The sequence below is a fragment of the Garra rufa genome, chromosome 2, assembly GCF_049309525.1.
Source record: "Garra rufa chromosome 2, GarRuf1.0, whole genome shotgun sequence".
NCBI classification, from domain to species: Eukaryota; Metazoa; Chordata; class Actinopteri; order Cypriniformes; family Cyprinidae; genus Garra; species Garra rufa.
The window spans coordinates 12,493,561-12,512,680 of record NC_133362.1 but is presented as its reverse complement, the minus strand read 5'-3'; the positions used below and the strand labels follow the sequence as shown (position 1 = coordinate 12,512,680).

Below are 19,120 nucleotides of genomic sequence, written 5' to 3'. Positions count from 1 at the left end.
TCAGAATAAGTGTGACTAAAAAATGATGCACCAAATTTAGATCAGGTGGTGTTTTCTGACTTTTATTTCGCTTTCTTTTTCATGTCAGTCTTTTGATTCTCTGCTCAAATAAATAACAGTGCAAAATGCTTTTTGGTGTCAGTATATTTTAGATGATAGTGACTAAGGCTTCTGTCTGACACTGTGGATGATGGGAACAATGAACCATTAGCAGTCAGTTTAGAAAATAAACACACATAATAAATCAGTCATCAAACATCTGACGTGAATGTATATCTGCCCAACACTTTTTAAACAATTTCAAACAGTTTTCTGTAATGCACAAGAAAAAAATACAACTAAAAAGAATGCATAATATTCCATAATGTGTAATAATAAATCATAAGTACTCATTTTAAATAAATGCAATTAACAATAAATATAAAATTAAGACAACTTACTGAAAACAGCTGTTTTCCTCACCGCTGTTGTGTATCGATAACAAGACTTTAATCAAGCAATATTAACGTTTAATGCAGTAACTAAGGCAAATGTGCAATAAAGAAAATGTCGATTTGTAACACAAACAAACAGTTACAATAGTAACAATACACTCAAATGCAAGTGATACAATCGCAGACTCACAAAGGCAAATTCCATTCATTTACCAAAACTTGCGCATCCTCGCCTGCAATGCCTCCGAAGGTGACTCGAGTTTTTAATGCCTCTATAACAAACATACAGAATTTTGTGATGTTTTTAAGCCACAGAGGAAACCAAGGCAGAGCAACAATGTGAGAGAAATAGAGGTGTGTGGAATGGAAACACTTTCATCCATCCCTGAGGGTCTGATGGGTCTCACATATTTTTGAGCTCCGTTGTTTGGTGAAGGCAAAGATCACCCCTGAACGCAGATCCACAGTTAGCTTTGACTTGTTTACTCATGACACTGCGATCAGTAATGTATTCGGGGAGCCTGATCTGAAAGCCGCAGTTAGGGGTGCTCTCACTGAGGTCAGTTCGTCATACAGAGAGGCCGCGGGCAGTGGATGCTGAGTTCTTGGCTCTCTGCACCACAGCCTGACACTTTTCACGTTTCAGAAGCTTGTTGTTCTCAAACACTCCCTCATTCCGTGGAGCACCATGGGAACCATCTGGAAATGTCAGCAGCCCTATGAAAAAAGACCACATTTATTCAAGCTATGAATCTGCATGCATCCTAAATAATTACAATAAATAATGTTTATTATCAATCTTATTTTTAACGTTTCATAAATTTGCTACTAAATGTTCTGTTGTCATCAGTTCATTTTAGCTCTTTAAAACAGCTTGATATTACAAACTAGTTTTTATATTATTTAAATGTTTATCAAAATCATTAGACAAATCCTTAACGTTCCACAAATTCTTTGGTATTTCAGCATTTTTGTGTATTTGAACCTTTTCTAACAATGATTGTACGATTTTGAGACCCATCTTTTTACACTGAGGACAACTGAGGGACTCATATGCAACTATTACAGAAGGATCAAATGCTCACTGATGAGAAAAAGAGCTGGGGGGTGAAAACTTTTTGCATTTGAAGATCAGGGTAAATTTAACTTATTTTGTTTTCTGGGAAACATGTCAGTATCGTCTGTATCTTCTGAAGGGCAGTACTAAATGGGGAAAAAAAATCTGATATTTAGGCAAAATAAGAAAAATGTACACATCTTCATTCTGTTCAAAAGTTTACACCCCTGGCTCTTAATGGATCATTTTTCCTTCTGTAGCATCAGTGAGCATTTGAAGCTTCTATAATAGTTGCATATGAATGATCTCAGTGTGAAAAGATGGATATGTAAATGTCTTTTATGTGAAATGTCTTATTCAGGTCAGTACTAAATAAAAAACATGCATTTTGATCCTTCTTATTTTATTTTGGTAAAATAATTAACATTTAGCAGATACTGTAAGGTGTATGTAAATTTTGACCTCAACTGTACTTCAATGATTCATTGTTTTCTGAAACCACAATTCAAAAAAAGTTATGTGGTTGGAACTCTGGTTAAAAGCATAGTTTCTTGTTAGACATATGGACATAAATAAATTGGGACACTGGATACCCATTTTTCACGAACTGATATGACTCTTTAGGGTCTTCGTGAAATGTCTGTAAAATACTTTGGTTAAAATTCTCCAATGGACATTTAAAACACCCTTTTTACCTTTTCAAAAAGAGCTCTGTTTACAGAGACCCGTTAACAGTGCATGTCTCTTTAAATAATAATGAGCTACTGCTCACTCCGCCCCTGTTTTTTATGTATTTGGTGGTGCGTTACCATCAAAAACAAAAATAATCCTCAGTGGCTCAGATTTCAGGAGAAAATTAATGTTTAATATATGTTTACTTTCACATCAAACTACAAAACACCTGCATTGCTTACAAGACTTGTTGCTACAGCTGCTCGAGCATGGAGAAAATGGCCAAAATATGCCAAAACGGTTTGTCAGCAGCTTGATAATTGAGACTGTTCAGATTTTTGAGGGATTAAAAAAAAAGGAGTAAATGGATTTGTATCATTGTAGGATGGAAGACACATTTATATGCAAACAACATGTAAAACAACATGTAAAAGTTTGCATCTGATTAAGGATTTTCCAGTCAGACTGATTATTCTGATAATAAACAGATAATTTTTCTTACTGAGATTAAAAATTGGATGTCTGAAAATTTTCTCTGTTTAAATAGTGACAAAACTGAAGTGATGCTTGTCGGTTCTCCTCACCAATTGCGTAAAGCTGAGTCCGTTACCTTAAGTGTGGATGGCTCTGCTCTACAATTTCAAAATAAACTAAAAAATCTGGGGGTGATATTCGATTCCAGCTTAACATTTGATCTTCATGTTCGTAATACAGTCAAGACATCTTTTTTTCATCTCAGAAACATTGCTAAATTACGTCCCATGTTAAATTTTTCTGTTGCTGAAAAGTTAATCAACACATTTGTATTTTCACGTATTGATTACTGTAATGCTTTGCTGGGTGGAGTCTCAAAAGCTACCCTTAGTAAGCTTCAGTTGGTTCAAAATTCAGCTGCAAGAATTCTGACAAGGACCAGTGTAAGTGAGCACATTAAACCTATTTTGGAAAAATTGCACTGGCTTCCGGTCAGTTATCGTATTGATTTTAAAATTCTTATGCTGACCTATAAGGCCTTGAATGATCTGGCTCCCCAATATTTGTCAGAGCTTTTAACCCCATATACCCCCTCTCGTGTTTTACGTTCTTCTGCAGCTGGACTATTAAATTCTCAAACAACTCGGCTAAAAACTATGGGTGATCGGGCTTTTTCCTCATTGGCTCCCAAATTGTGGAATTCCCTGCCCCCTGAGATTAGGAATGCAGAATCTCTTGAGATTTTTAAAGTATCCCTTAAAACTCACTTTTTTAGGGTAGCTTTTGATGTGAATTAGGTGACCGTTCTGTTTTTCTATTATCTTATTTTTGTATTATTGTTTGTTTTCACTGCTTGTATTCTGTGTGTGCTATCTTTTATTTATTTTTATTGTCTTGTACAGCGCTTTGAGATGCCTCTTTTAAAGGCGCTTTATAAAATAAAGTGTATTATTATTATTATATTATTAATTTGAGTGCATGTAAATGTAGATATTGTCAATTTAAGGTGGAATATTTACCATGTCCTTCAACACGGCCACTTTTGAATTCCCCTTCAAATTTCATCCCATCAAACCTGCTGAAGATTCCGACGCCTTGGAATTTTCCCTGGGCGAATTCACCCTCGTACCTGTTGATTAAAAAATGCTGTTGTTTTCCATTAAATTTCCCATTTAAATAGTCTCACAGTGTCACTGCCAACATGTTCATCTCAGTTTAAGTAGGTAAGCTTTTGAATCTGATCACATGCTCACTCACCTGGATCCGTCGGGAAAGACTAACACCCCTGATCCGTGGAACAGGCCATTCTCAAAGTGACCTTTATAACAGGTGCCATCAGCAAACTTCAGCTCGCCTTTACCGTGCCTCCGACCTGCAGAGCAAACACACTGCTTCTTAAATGAACACAGAGGTTTCATCCAACTGACTAATTCTATGGACCGCTCTCTTGTGTGTTAATGGCTCTGATAATTAGAACTATAATTAGAATGTCATTCCTACTTGAAATCACACCTGAATCTATTATATAAGCAGTTTGGATCATTAAGCTGTGCACTAGCACAACCTCAAGCCATTCTGACCACAATTCCCACAGTAATCAGGAAAATGTAAGTCTTATGAACATGTTTAAACACGTTAATAAATGTAGTGGGAATGGGGCTAGATATCACACTTTATCTCCAGTGAATATTTTAGGGTAATTTTAGAAGTTCACTACCAGTCAAAAGTTTTTGAACAGACTTTAAAAAAGTCTCTTCTGCTCATCAAGGATGCATTTATTTCATCCAAAGCAAAAACAGTAAAATTCAGAAATATCTTTACTATTTAAAATAACTGTTTTCTATTTGAATATATTTTAAAATGTAATTTATTCCTGTGACTTCAAAGCTGAATTTTTAGCTTCATTACTCTAGTCACACGATCCTTAAGGAATCAATCTAATATTCTGATTTGCTGCTCAAAAACATTTATTATTATTATGTTGAAAACAGCTGAATATATTTTTTCAGGTTTGTTTGATGAATAGAAAGTAAAAAAAAAACAGCATTATCTGAAATAGAAATCTTTTGTAACATTATACATGTATTTATCATCACTTTTGATCCATTTAAAGCATACTTGCTAAATAAAATTATTCACTTCTATAATTTATTTCCCCCCAAAAAAGAAAAAAACAGACTTCAAGCTTTTTAATGGTATAGTGTATAATGTTACAAAAGCTTTTTATTTCAGATAAATGCTCATCTTTGGATCTTTCTATTCATTCAAAAAATTTACTGAACCAATTTAAACATTGATAATAATAATAATTATAATAAATGTTTCTTTAGCAGCAAATCAGCATATTAGTGTATGTGACACTAAATACTGAAGTAATGATACTTTGATCACAGGAATAAATTACATTTTAAAATATATTCAAATAGAAAGCAGTTATTTTAAATAGTAAAACTATTTCACAATATTACTGTTTTTGCTGTACTTTGGATCAAGTAAATGCAGGCTTGGTGAGCAGAATAGACTTATTTAAAAAACATAAAAAATCTTACCGTTCAAAAACTGTTGACTAGTAGTGTATGTATAGACACAAATCTTACAGATTTGGCTAAAATAATAATAATAATAGCCAAATCCGTTGTCACACAACATGAGGGTACGTTGTCCCAGTGTGAACCTGCCATTAAACATTTAAAGAATAAAATATGAATTACATTAGTCACTAACCCTAAAACTACTACTATATTTTCTGTAGAAATAATTGTATTTCACAATATGGAACCTATTATTCCATTTAAACGAAAAAAATGTGAGTTAAACCGGACAATTTGGCATACAAAAATATAATTGTTTTTAACAAACATGCATTTAAATAATAAATAAAAGTATTCAAATACCCTGAATAAAATATCCTGATAATTCAAATTAATACAAAGTGTATGAAATGTCTTGCCTTCCTTCCATTCTCCAGTATATTCTTCTCCGCTGGAATAAGTGAAGGAGCCCCTGGTTAATGTCATACCTCCACCAAGCTACAAACAAAAACAAATGAATATGAACGTGTTAGAATTAACATAATATAATCAAAATGATTATAAACAGAGGGAGACCAAACCAATTCCATTACATATATTTATGTATAATAAAATATTGAAAAGGACATCATCAATGCCCACACACAAACCTTAATAGTGTATCTTACCGTATAGCGCTCAGTCTAATAAAGTGCGACCATGGTAGCTGACTTTCACCCAGTACTGTATAATTAATAGGGTAACGGGTCATTTTCAATAAACACGTTAAAACATTTACGGACTGAAAGAAAGCAGCGGCAGCGGTGACGTCATCCCGCCTCTTATTCATAGCCCGTCCTGAAGCCGTTTGGACGCTATTTCACGGCAGCAAATGAATATATTGTTTACCTGTGATGTTTATGTGCAGTCTCAAGAGCATGAAAACCCTTCGCTTTGTCCAGCGGATCCGCAGATGGAGAATCGGGTTCTGGCTCGCCGGTGTTACGGTTACTCTCGCAGTCTCGCTGATTCTCTCTCTCTCTCCTTGAAGATCTCGCGTTGTTTTGCTGCGAGCTTCTCTCAGCAGTGAATGTTTGCTGAGCGCTGATTGGCTGATGAATGGCTACAATAGCTCTATACTAGGAATGGTCTGTAATTGTGATTGTGGACTCGTTAGTGCTGTTTACTAAGGCAAGTACCTTCATTACCACTGCTCACACTTGAGTTTAGCGACTTGAAGAAACTTCTTTTTTGATTCGAGGCAGTAAATAAGCACTAAGCAACCGCTAAGCATGTCAAACACCCACAAAGACGATGAAAAACGTTTTCAAAATGTTGTTTATAGCACAAAATAAAAATACGTTTGAGAGTAGATTTAGTGGATCAACTTAAATATAAAACTTTCAATTTAGTTGAACTCGCTCTGAATTATTTGGTACGCACCTGAAAGTCTTGTTAGTTAGTTTGAGGGAAATGTTTTGAGGTTTATAACTGTGCGCTGTTGGCAGGTGTTTATATTTAATAGCTTTAGCTCGTTTTATTTAGCATTCTATGAACTGTGTTTGCTAGGTGGATTAGACATTCATTTATTAGATTAGCAAACCATTTGAGTGAGAAATTGCCCTGGAAGTCTAATTTGTCAACAATTACAGCAGCTATCCTATGCCTTTTGGCATTTTAATTTAAACCATTACTTGGCCCATTCAGGAACCTTTTATTATTTCTTTTATTTTATGTAATCTTTATTACTGTTGAGGACAGATATTTTATTATATAACTGAGGAACTTGTTCCTCACGATTTAGTCTTTCAGTCTAGACGCAACTGAAAATATTCACCATTTTTTGTAAAAAGGGATAATATGTATTCAGACTATATGGGGTAAGTTGTCACAGTTAACCTGTGCGGTTTTATTCTTGACGCCTATATACCTTAGTTTAGTAAAATAAGAAATGCTATGTACTATATACTTTAGGACAAATATCAATCTTGTACAATATATATGCATTTAATATGTATTATATGCTATTTATTTATTTATAAAGTGATTATTTAAGTGATTGTTGATTTGGCCAACATTAAATTTAGTTAATGACTTTTTTTTTTTTCTTTTTTTTTTATGACGTTACAACATATTAAACACATACTGCCCCAATCTGACATTTTTGGAAAGTATCATGCCTGGAAAACACAACCTTTTGATAAAAATCTACCCACATTGTATAGTTAATTACAGTTGAAGTCAAAAGTTTATATATATACCTTGCAGAATCTGCAAAATGTTAATTATTTTACCAAAATAATCAATCGTACAAAATACGTTATTTTTTATTTGGTACTGACCTGAATAACATATTTTTCATAAAAGACATGTACATGTAGTCCACAAGAGAAAATAATAGTTGAATTTATACAAATGTTTACATACGCTTGATTCTTAATACCATGTTGTTATCTGAATGAGCCACAGCTATTTCTTTTCTTTTTCTTTTTTTTTTTTGTGATAGTTGTTCATGAGTTCCTTGTTTTTCCTGAACAGTTAAACTGCCTGCTGTTTTCAGAAAAATCCTTCAGGTTCCACAGATTCTTTGGTTTTTCAGCATTTTTGTGTATTTGAACTCTTTCCAATAATGACTATGATTTTGAGATCCATCTTTTCACACTGAGGACAACTGGGGGACTTAAATGCAACTATTACAGAATGTTCAAACACTCACTGATGCTTCAGAAGGAAAAAACGATGCATTAAGAGCCGGGGGGTGAAAACGTTTTGAATTTGAAGATCAGGGTAAATTTAACTTCTTTTGTCTTCTGGGGAACATGTAAGCATCTTCTGTATCTTCTGAAGGGCAGTACTAAATGAAAACAATATAATATTTAAGCAAAATTAGAGAAATGTACACATTCTCATTCCATTCAAAACTTTACACCCCATGTTTCCTAATGCATCGTTTTTCCTTCTGAACAGAAATCAGTGACCATTTAAACCTTCTGTAATAGTTGCAGAGTCCCTCAGTTGTCCTCAGTGTGAAAAGATGGATCTGAAATTCATACAGTCATTGTTGGATAGGGTTCAATACACAAAAATGCTGAAAAACCAAAGAATGTGTGGAACCTTACTTTATTTTGGTAAAATAATGAACATTTTGCAGATTCTGCAAGGTGTATGTAAACTTTTGACTTCAACTGTATTGCCTACAGACATTTATGTTACTTTAAATCACAACACAATGCAGTGAAAAATGTCAAATTCAGATAAAACACCTGCAAAAAATCCAGACAGAAAATTTCTTCATATTAAAAGAGCATATTATGCCCTATTTAACTCTATTTATTTTTATTGTCTTCACTTTATTCTGACTTTTGTCTGTCCCGGTGTTCCATATAGTGAAGCAGTCTCTCTCTCTTTTCCTTTCTTAGGTCTTTAAACTTGACCGGTGTCATTGCATCCTGCAGAGATTCGAACGCATATGCCCTGACAGCTGATCTCTTCATAAAACACCGCACCACAGGGAGCCATTTATGACCATCGCTATAAACACCAATAGGTTGGTAATGAGAAATGTCGATAAAAATCTCACCCTGGAGATCTATTACCTTTAATGTTAAAGATAAGTGGTTCTCTCTTCCAAACAACGAGAATCCCATTTCTTAAATATGGTGCAGTATGTCAAAAGCTGTCAGTGCAAAGCGGGCAAATATGGCCGTGCATGGAGTCATTTCCCAATTTATTTGTGTTTGGATGAGTATATTTCATAGCAGCCCACTAAAATATGGAATGGTAGCTAAAAACCTACTAATTGTAAGGTAATTGATTGTCTACTGAGGTTTTCACCCTTCATTGCTTTAACCTAAAGACCATGAACAAACACTCACACTGTGATTGGGGTATAATTTGGTCTCTGATGATTGTCCTTCACTGGTAGTAAATCAGCATGGCAATAATGCCCCAGGGAAATGGGCAGTAGAGTCCATATGCCCCAGAGTCACAGGATGGGCCCTGCAAGCATCACTACACATGAGTGCCCTTCCAGCACAACATGAGGACTGACCACACTACGAGCACACATCATTGCAATATAGAGTCTGCTCTCCTTGCAAGAAAAATCGCAAAGGTCAACTTCTAAAGAGGAAGGATGGTGGAACAGAGGTTGTTGACGAGTGTCGTCTCACTGACCGAACCTAAATTGACCTATAATTCTCTGTAAGCCATAACATATGAGGAAAGTTTGTCGTACGTGATCAGTGCGTCCAACATCAAGGTTAGAGAAGTCACGCTATCACGCTTCGGTTCTAAATCTCCAGCCCCCAAGTGGAGAGAGGCTTTTATTTCATAAGCAATTGCATTATCCATGAATCTGTCCCCCCTTGTGAGAAAACAGATAGGATTATTAAATGACATGGTTGTAGCTGCAAATCAAAATTTACTTTTATCTGTCAAGGACAGAACCAATCATAGTGTTAGTCATTATTTATAGCTTTAGTTCTCAATAATTAGGTGGTATAGAAATTAGGATACCTTGTTTTTATAAATTGGTTTAGGTGATATTTTACCTCAGTTGATTTTGTATAGACTCATTTATTGATGAACAAAAATACAGCTAACTTTATACTGTTGCATGTAAATTTAGGTGCTATAAAAGATAAAAAAAAATTGATCCTGGACCACAAAACCAAGTAGCACGGGTATACAACCCCTGGCAAAAAGTATGGAATCACCACACTTAGATGTTACTCACCCATGTTGTTTACTTAATAGAAAATCAACAAACCACAGATATGATGCAAAACTATTTTTGTTTATTATTTTAACATTGTGGATATGTGAAACACACCTCAAACAAATGGGATGAAGCTCTTTTAATTAATGGAAAATTAGTTTCCATATCAAGTAGAGGAAAAAATTATGGAATCATTCAATATTGAGGAAAAAAATATGGAATCAAGTAATTTGTATTTCTGAAATAAATATCTAAACATATCTAAAATGCTAATTAGCCAGCAGTTAAAAGAGAGTGCTTACAGACCTTAACGAGCTGTTGAACTTGGCTAATTGTAAAGAAACATGTCCCCCAACAAGAAAGCTGTCAGTTGAAATGATGGAAAGGATTATAAAACTCCTTCAAGATGGAAATCTATCATGGATTGGGGCAAAAGAAGTTGGATCTAAGTTGGAAATTGTTTCCAAAATTTGATGCAAGTATAAACAAAATGGAAAGATTATAAAACGAAAACATACAGGCAGATCAAGGAAGACATCTAAGCATCAAGATAGAAAACTGCCTTAAAAATAGAAAATTCACAACGAAACAAATGAACAACAAATGGGCGGAAACGGTAGTCGATGTGTATGACATAACTGTAAGAAACCAGCTGAATGAGTTGAGATTTACATATAGAAAGAAATGAAAACCAGCATTAACACATAAAAGAAAACAAGATTAGAGTGGCTAAAGAGAAGTAGTCATGGAGTGTGAATGATTGGATGAAAGTGATATTCAGTGATGAATCACAAATCTGCAATGGACAAGAAGATAATGCTGGATCTCTTCTCTTGTGCCACTCTAAAGAAATATATAAAAAAGACTGCCTGAAGAAAACTATCAAATTTTCCAACTCATTTCTAATATAGGGTTGCATGTCAGGTAGCCTGGCTAACGCCAGACCACGTTATGACTTCGTCATGATTCGTGGTCTGGGAACCACATGTTCATTTTCTCGTATTTGAGGCGTGGTTTACGAATGCCCAGAGCCGTTTATTGGGCGCTACGAATGTCTATCAAATGCGCCTGTGCGTAGCTCATCATTTCAATCATACAGGATGACGTATACAGAGCGATGGTTTAACGCCAAAAGTTGCTCGTTTTTCAAAATAAACTTGCGTTCTAAACTACTTAGAACACTATCTAAGGGGCCGTTCACATGTCGCGTCTTTTGCGCGCTAAAGTTCGTTATTTCAAATGTAGACGCGTGGTATGCGCGCGCATAATGGAAGCGATGCGGTTGCGACGCGCTCGCGTTTTCCATGCGCAAGCTACAGATAGGGCTGTTCGATTCCGAAAATTTTGGAATTGATTCCGATTCCGATTCCCGATTGGATTCGATTCCAGAATAGATTCCTCACTGTTGTTTCGATTCTTTTTCGATTCTTGTTTTTTGGATTGGAGGAAACTAATTTCGCAATGAATGCAGGATGTAAAGGTCGATTAAAGTCACCTTCTCATAATATGAAGCTTCATTTGTAAAAAAATAAATAAAAAATAAATAAATATATATATTGCCCAGGGAATTAGTCATAACCCACAGCTCAGCAGTGGACATGCATTTATTGCATGAATAAAACAAGACATGACATGCATAAAATGACAAAATTAGCAAACAACACTGATATAAGAGCTTGTGGCGTGGCTGTCAATCAGATGCGCTCTCGGCCACTGATACGTTCTCTCTGCGTTTTCTTTCAGAGTTATCATTGGCTGATAGAAAGATTAAAATTAGCGTTTATTTAAGATGTAAATAAGATCAAGACACATCGTGATCTATTCTGTCGTGCAGCGCTCAAAATTGTGGACAACATGAGCCAGTTCTCCCGTAAAATAACATCTGAATCGTTTTTTGAACTGGTTCATTTAATCATCTATCCAAACAAATCTTTTCGTGGAAGTGTATCATACTATTAGCGAGCAAGTGGCAAATTAATGGGTGCTTCTCAAACTGAAGGCTGCATCCTTAAACTCAGACGAGTTTAGTAATGAGTCGTTTTTATTAAGTTTATTTTCGTCAATCGACGTTTGATGACTTGCAGCCGAAATGCAGCCTTCATGGAATGCAGCCTTCCGTTTAAGAGGTAAGTTGTGTTGAACTGAAAACGGCTCTGAATGAGGAGTCGATTCCCCATGAGAGGATCGATTCCAAACGTTGGAATCGACTCTCGATTCCCAATGCCTTGGAATCGATTCTTTTTGGAATCGATTTCCTCTGTGTCATTACCTCAGTGAAAGGTCTGCTCTTATCATTCATTTAAAAATGATTACATCCATTACGTCAAATTGACCCTGCACTGTTTAAACACACTTGACAGTCAAAAAATCAATATGATTAAAAAGGAGTTTATTGATTTAAAAACGATTATATTGCCTGAGTGAACAGAACTGCGTCCACAGCAACGCTCTGTTTTTCATGGCAACCGTGTGCCGTATACTTCGCGGTTGTCTGTTATCAAGAAATAACAGACCGGAATTCAACCAAGCCATTGTAATAATATTTGATATTTAAAAATATTTATAATTTAACAACTATTTGTTAAAGACTTGTCCTATCTCACAAACAAGTTTATTTTTTTAATTTCCCCAACTACACTATTTTTACCCTATTGAGCAAAATGATCCCTTCATTCCCTTCATGACTCCGCTAACGTCCGACATTTGTATTTTTGAACAAGATAGCAAAGCTGCGCGCATAGGATTGTGGGTGATTTTAGAGTGCGAAGGCTACACTTATGCATCCTTTCCTGTGTATGGGATATTTTTCGAACGAAGGACGCAGTCCTTGGTTGAAATTCCGAGGATCCTCGACATTGGAACAGTCCTTCGACGGATGTCGATGACGTAGCATCCTCGAAATTCTGGCTTCCGAGGATCCTTCCTTGACATTGAGAAACGCTTACTGCTTCGGTGAGTCGCATAGAAGGCGTCATCGTCTTGCTGCTCCCTCCCCGTTCTGTGATTGGTTCCCTATCTAAGGTGAAAATATGGTCCATGGTTTTCATGCTGCCTTTCAGCGTGAATAAAAGCGTGCTGCGCGGAAGGCAGCATGGGGACACCCAGGCTACATGTCAGGTAAAAGACCACGGAAAATGACTAGCCTTACCTCAACAGTCAATTCACAGGTTTACATTGAAACTTTGGACACTTTTCTCATTCAATCAATAGAAAATAAGTTTGGTAATGATCTTAGTATGATAATGGACCTTGCCACAGAGCAAAGAGTGTTAACTCTTTTCTTCAGGAAAGGCTCATCAACTCAATGACATGGCCAGCAAATAGTCCAGATCTTAATCTGATTGAAAATGTATGGTGGAAATTGAAAAACTGGTCCATGACAAGGTTCCATCTTGCAAAGCTGATCTGTCAACCGCTAGTCAAGAAAGTTGGAACCAGCTTGATGAAGAATATTGTTTTTCATTAATGAAGTCCACGCCCTAAATAATTCAGGCCATCATAAATGTCAGAGGAGGCGCAAAGAAGTACTTTTTTGGTTAATGATTCCATAATTTTTTCCTCAACATTTAATGATTCCATACTTTTTTCCTGTACTTGATATGGAATATAATTTTCCATTATTTAAAAGAGCTTAATCTCATTTGTTTGAGGTATGTTTCACATAACCAGAATGTTGAATTAATAAACAAAAATAGTTTTGTGTCATATCTGTGATTTGTTTGTTTGCTATTAAATGAAAAACCTGGATGAACGACATCTAAGTGTGGTGATTCCATACTTTTTGCCAGGGGTTGTATTTGTAGCAATAGCCAAAAATACACTGTGTGGGTCAAAATTATTGACTTTTATTTTATGCCAAAAACCTTTAGGGTATTAAAGGGATAGTTCAACCAAAAATGAAAATTTGATGTGTATCTGATGTTAATAATGATGTAAATACTGTTCAGTTTTTTGCACAGACCGATCGTTTTGTGTCTTAAGACCTCAATGTATCGTCATGAGCCGCAGGGTTTAATTTGGTTTTGTCTGTGTATGTTTTTTTTTTTACTCTTAAAGATTTGGTAACCATTGAATGCCATTATATGATTGACAGACTGCAACGGTTTGAGTTAAAAATCTTTGTGTTTAAACAAAGTCACCTACATCTTGGATGCCATGGGGGTAAGCAGATAAACATCAAATAAATTTTTGATTAGTAATATGCTTTGCTAAAAACTTAATTTGGAAAATTTTAAAGTTGATTTTCTCAAATGTTTTTTTTTTTTTTTTTCTCCAGATTTTCAAATAGTATCTCGGCCAAATATTGTCCTATCCTAACAAACCATTTGGGAATCTCAATTTCACAAAAATGACCCTTGTGTCTGGTTTTGTGGTCCAGGGTCACAAAAAGGATATTTTTTTTAATTGTATATAAAATATTTTGTTATTATATGAATTATATAAAATTTTATATATTGGTTTAATTGAACATTACATTTGGGACTTTTTATCAGAGTTATTTCATGATTAATTTACTTTTAATAGTGGTTTATAAGTTTAATAGTTTCTAGTTTACTTTTAATAGTGTGTATCCTAGGAATTTGTATTTAAAATGTCAAAGTTTTGAAACAGGATTAGTGTTATTTTGTGCTTTTTAGATATACATACAGCAAAAATATAAATGTTTGAACTACACGCGGTAGCACAAGGTCAAGACTGGGTCTGGAGGAGAAAAAATATATATATTGTGTGTGATGTTAAGGTCTCTTCTGCAGTGTTGTTTTAAGATTACATTTTACACTATAGAAAACATGCACACGTACACGCTTTTTGCTCATGGCGTAGCCATAGACCTTCCTTGGTGAAAAAGAACAATTAGAGGAGAAATGAGGGCAGAATCACTGGGGGAAATGGCTGGTGAAGACTTTATTGATTAGTAAGGATTGCCTGATCCAGCGCTCAGTATAGCAATTATGCTGGTGTCAACAGAGAGCAAAGCTTCGAAAGGCCTTCACCTCAGCCGTCTAGTGTCTAAACACAGAATATGATCATACAGTACATGTAAAGTACATCCATTTTTCATGAAAGTACTGATGGGCATTTCATGACAATTGAAATGAAATGATTCTTGAGTACTAGAACTAGAACTACTAAAAGTAGGTTTGGGTTAATCTGTTAAATTATTTTTTAAACTCCTATCAGGACCTCATGGATGAAGACAGACTTGGATTTAATCAGATTTTATAAATATTTTCAGAAACATTGGTAAAAGATAGGGACAGCTGTGAAATCTTATAAAAGAGGTTCTGTCAGGATGTATTTAGTAACCCTTATTTAACCTGGATAAAATGCGCTGAGATAAAATCTCTTTTACAAGAGTTACATGGCCAAGAAGAAATAAAATAAATAAATCAAACAAAGAAAATGAATATATAATATGTAGTCAGGTATCACAGCAGTAGAGATGTAGAAATAGCATGCTTCATTTAAAGATATAGATTTACCAGTCAAAAGTTTTTAAACAGTAAGGTTTTTAACGTTTTTTTTTAAAGAAGTCTCTTCTGCTCACCAAGCCTGCATTTCTTTTTTGATCCAAAGTAAAGCAAAAAGAGTACAATTTTGAATTACTATTTTACTATTTAAAATAACTGTTTACTATTTTTAATGTATTTTAAAATGTAGTTTATTCCTGTGATTTATCAGCACCGTTACGCCAGTCTTCAGTGACACTTAGTGTGACACTTAGTCTAATATGTTGCATAATTTTATAATGTTACAAAAGATTTTGATTTTAGATAGATTCTGTTCTTCTGAACTTTCTATTCATCAAAGAAACCTTAAATGCTGTTTTCAGCATAATATTATTATTAGTAAATAGTTTTAAGCAATAAATTAGAATATTAGAATGATTTCTGAAGGATCATATGACTGGAGTAATGATGCCAAAAAATCAGCTTTGAAATCTTAGGAATAATTTTTTTTTTTACAATATATTTATATATAGAAAACAGTTCATTTAAATAGTAAAAATATTTAAAATTTTACAGTTTTATCTGTCCTTTGGATCAAATAATTGCAGTCTTGGTGAGCAGAATAGACTTCTCTAAAAAACATTAAAAATCTTACTGTTCAAACACTTTTGACTGGTTGTTTATTTTTGTTGTTGAATAAATAAAAGCTATTGATTTCTATTTTGAGGACAGCTCGTTTTCGGGGTAAGTAGTCATCAGTGATAAAAATTAAATGAGCTTTGAGAACTATTTCAAAATAGAAATGTTGCCTTTATATTAACATAAGTTTATGGGACACATTTTGTCCCATGTCTCAAGATTCTGCACATGCCAATTTTAGCTTGCACACATTTTTTGCACAAGTTTTACAAAAGCATCGCCAACAGAACAGTCTGAAGGTGAGGGAACCATTGGATAATTCGGCTGTGTGTTGAAGGGACAAACACAATCTGTTTCCTCTACAAATAGAGATGAATTCAGTTCTGCCTCCTTCCACTCCATCAGCCATGCCTGACCAGGTCTTCCCAGTGTCTCTCTCTCCGAACAGCCATAACCATTAATCCCAGACACCCTATTTATACTGCCTAATTGTGATGAGTATGAATTATCAATTATAGTGAGTACCTAATTGCCCTTCATAAAGTCAGCCTCCCCCTGGCTTTAAAGAGGGCTGTTTAAATAATGTTACTAATAGCTCTCTTCTTTACATGGAGAATATATCTTCATTTTTGCGCTCGCTGAGCGTGAGAGTCGCTCGTAATTTAAAGGGGCAATTGAGGAAAGGCGTGCAGGTGGTTCCAGGGGGACTCGTTAAGATTTAATGAATTATGATGCGACCTTCTGCGAACAATGAGCAATCAATGCAAGTGCTGAGTGACAGAACATCACATCGACTGCGGCCCATAACCTCAGACCGTGTGTAATTCTTTCTTTTACACTCTACATTAGCAGTGCACTAACCCGAGTGTCCATTCACAGAAGACTCTGTAATTATGCTGCAGGCCTAAAGGCATCCTGTCTCTCTGTATAGCATCTGGGGTTGCTCTTGATCTCAGCTAGTGAAGACTGGCACCTCTGCATACGTTTAGTATGTGCATCTCTAAACACCTGACACAAAACATAGATGTGTGTGCGTTTCCAATGTGACAGCCGCCAATAGAAATTTACACTGCTCACTGAGTCCTGTCATTTCTACTGACGGTGAAAGACCACGGCAGGCATGGCGAAAGACAGAAGCAAATTCAGTTTCTCAGATGCAATTTCCTTTCACCCAATGTCACATAATTAGGGAATTAGACTTTACGGAAGATCATTTGATGGCCCTTTTTTTTAACCATCATCTCATTTTATGTAATTTTCTATTAGTCTCAATTCAATTGTGTGGCAGTTTATTCCATTCTATCTTATTCTATTCTGTTCAATGCTAGTGTCAAACCTTTTTTCTTCCTTTCATCACTTTTGTGTTCTATTGACCATTTTTTTTTAACCATCATCTCATTTTATGTAATTTTCAATTGTGTGGCATTCTATTCTATTCTATTCTATTCTATTCTATTCTATTCTATTCTATTCTATTCTATTCTATTCTATTCTATTCATCTAGGCCAGTGTCAAACCTTTAATCACTTTTGAGTTATTGACAATTTAAAAAAAATATATATATATATATTTTAATTGTTTTTATGTACAGATTTTATTTCCTAAAAATCAAATATATATTGTATTGTATTCTATTTTATTCTAGGACAGTGTCAAACCTTTTTTTTCCTTTCATCACTTTTGTGTTACTGACACTTGAAAAAAAAAAGATCTTCTTTTGTTTCTTTCACAAATAGTGACTTCTATTCATCTTCTGTTAAGCTTAAATGTATTTTATTTGTTTTTAATTTATGTACAGTATTTTATTCTAAAAAAACAAATATATACAGTATTCTATTCTATTCTATTCTATTCTATTGAGGGCCAGTGTCAAATGTTTTTCCATTCACCATTTTTCTTTATGGACAAAATTATTATATATTTTTTTCACAAATAGTGACTGATTCCATTTAGCTTCTGTTAAGGTTAAATATGTTTTCTTTGTTTTCATTTATTTACTGAAATTTATTCCTAAGAACATTCCAATATATACTCTATTCTATTCTATTCTTAATTTCAAAATAAAATGTGCGATTAATTAGTACATTTTTTAATCAATTGACAGCAGTTTGATTTAAGAAATTTTATCAATAAGAAATTGTAAGCATAATGTAATTTTCCACCAGCTTTAATATCTCTATTCTATTATATTCTATTCTTTAGGATCAGTGTCAATTATGTTTTTATTGACAAATTATTATTCTTATATATTCTATTCTATTCCTTATTTAAGGAGTTTTATTTTTTTAAATAAAGTGTAACTGTAATGTTATTTTCCACCAATGCCAGTTTGAAATTGCATTCTATTCTATTCTATTCTATTCTATTCTATTCTATTCTATTCTATTCTATTCTATTCTATTCCATAGGGTCGGTGTCCTTTTTTTTTTCATTCACTACTTTTGTGTTTTTATTAACAAATTAAAGATTTTTATTTATTTAAGGAATTTTATTTAGGAAAAAAGGTTTAACCATCCTGCAGTTTTCCACCAGCCCCAATTGGAAAATTAATTCTATTCTATTCTATTCTATTCTATTCTATTCAGAGCCAGTGTCAAATATTTTTCCATTCACCACTTTTTTTATTGACAATTAAAAAAAAACTCTTCTTTTTTTCACAAATACTGACTGATTCCATTTAGCTTCTGTAAAGGTTAAAGATATTTTATTTGTTTGTAAGCATAATGTAATAATGCATAATGTTTTTTTCCACCAGCCCCAGCTTGGAAATCATCTCTCTATTCTATTATATTCTATTCTTTAGGGTCAGTGTCAATTATGTTTTTTATTGACAATTTTTTTTGGTTTGTTTCTTTCCCAAATAGAGACGGATTCTGTTTAGCGTCTGTTTAGGTATTTTATTTGTTTTTATGTACAGAATTTTATTCCTAAAAATCATATATATGCAGTATTCTATTCAATTCTATTCAATTCTATTCTATTCTATTCTATTCTATTCTATTCTATTCTATTCCTTATTTAAGGAATTTTATTTAGGAAAAAAGGTAACTCTGCAATTTTCCACCAGCCCCAGTTGTAAATCTATTCTATTCTATTTTTAGGGTCAGTGTCAATTATGTTTTTATTGACAAATTAAAGAAATAGTTTCCTGTTTCTTTCACAAA

The 19,120-nt window shown here is 34.2% G+C and overlaps 1 protein-coding gene across 4 annotated transcripts; it reads right to left on the bottom strand.

The window, feature by feature from the left end:
* Nucleotides 1-46: 46 nt before the first annotated feature.
* On the bottom strand, nt 47-6,182 carry morn4 (MORN repeat containing 4). Of its 4 annotated transcripts, XM_073834875.1 has the most exons (6): nt 6,057-6,182; nt 5,837-5,891; nt 5,588-5,666; nt 3,895-4,009; nt 3,657-3,766; nt 47-1,151 (listed from the first exon to the last, which is right to left on the bottom strand). In XM_073834875.1, exons 3-6 carry the CDS (start codon nt 5,652-5,654, stop codon nt 1,003-1,005), a joined length of 441 nt encoding a protein of 146 aa, XP_073690976.1. In that variant the 5' UTR covers nt 5,655-5,666; nt 5,837-5,891; nt 6,057-6,182; the 3' UTR covers nt 47-1,002. The 4 variants fall into 4 exon arrangements, with proteins under 4 accessions (XP_073690976.1, XP_073690973.1, XP_073690974.1 ...); XM_073834872.1 differs by having other exon boundaries at nt 5,588-5,891; XM_073834873.1 differs by lacking the exon at nt 5,837-5,891.
* Between the last annotated feature and the right edge of the window lie 12,938 nt (nt 6,183-19,120).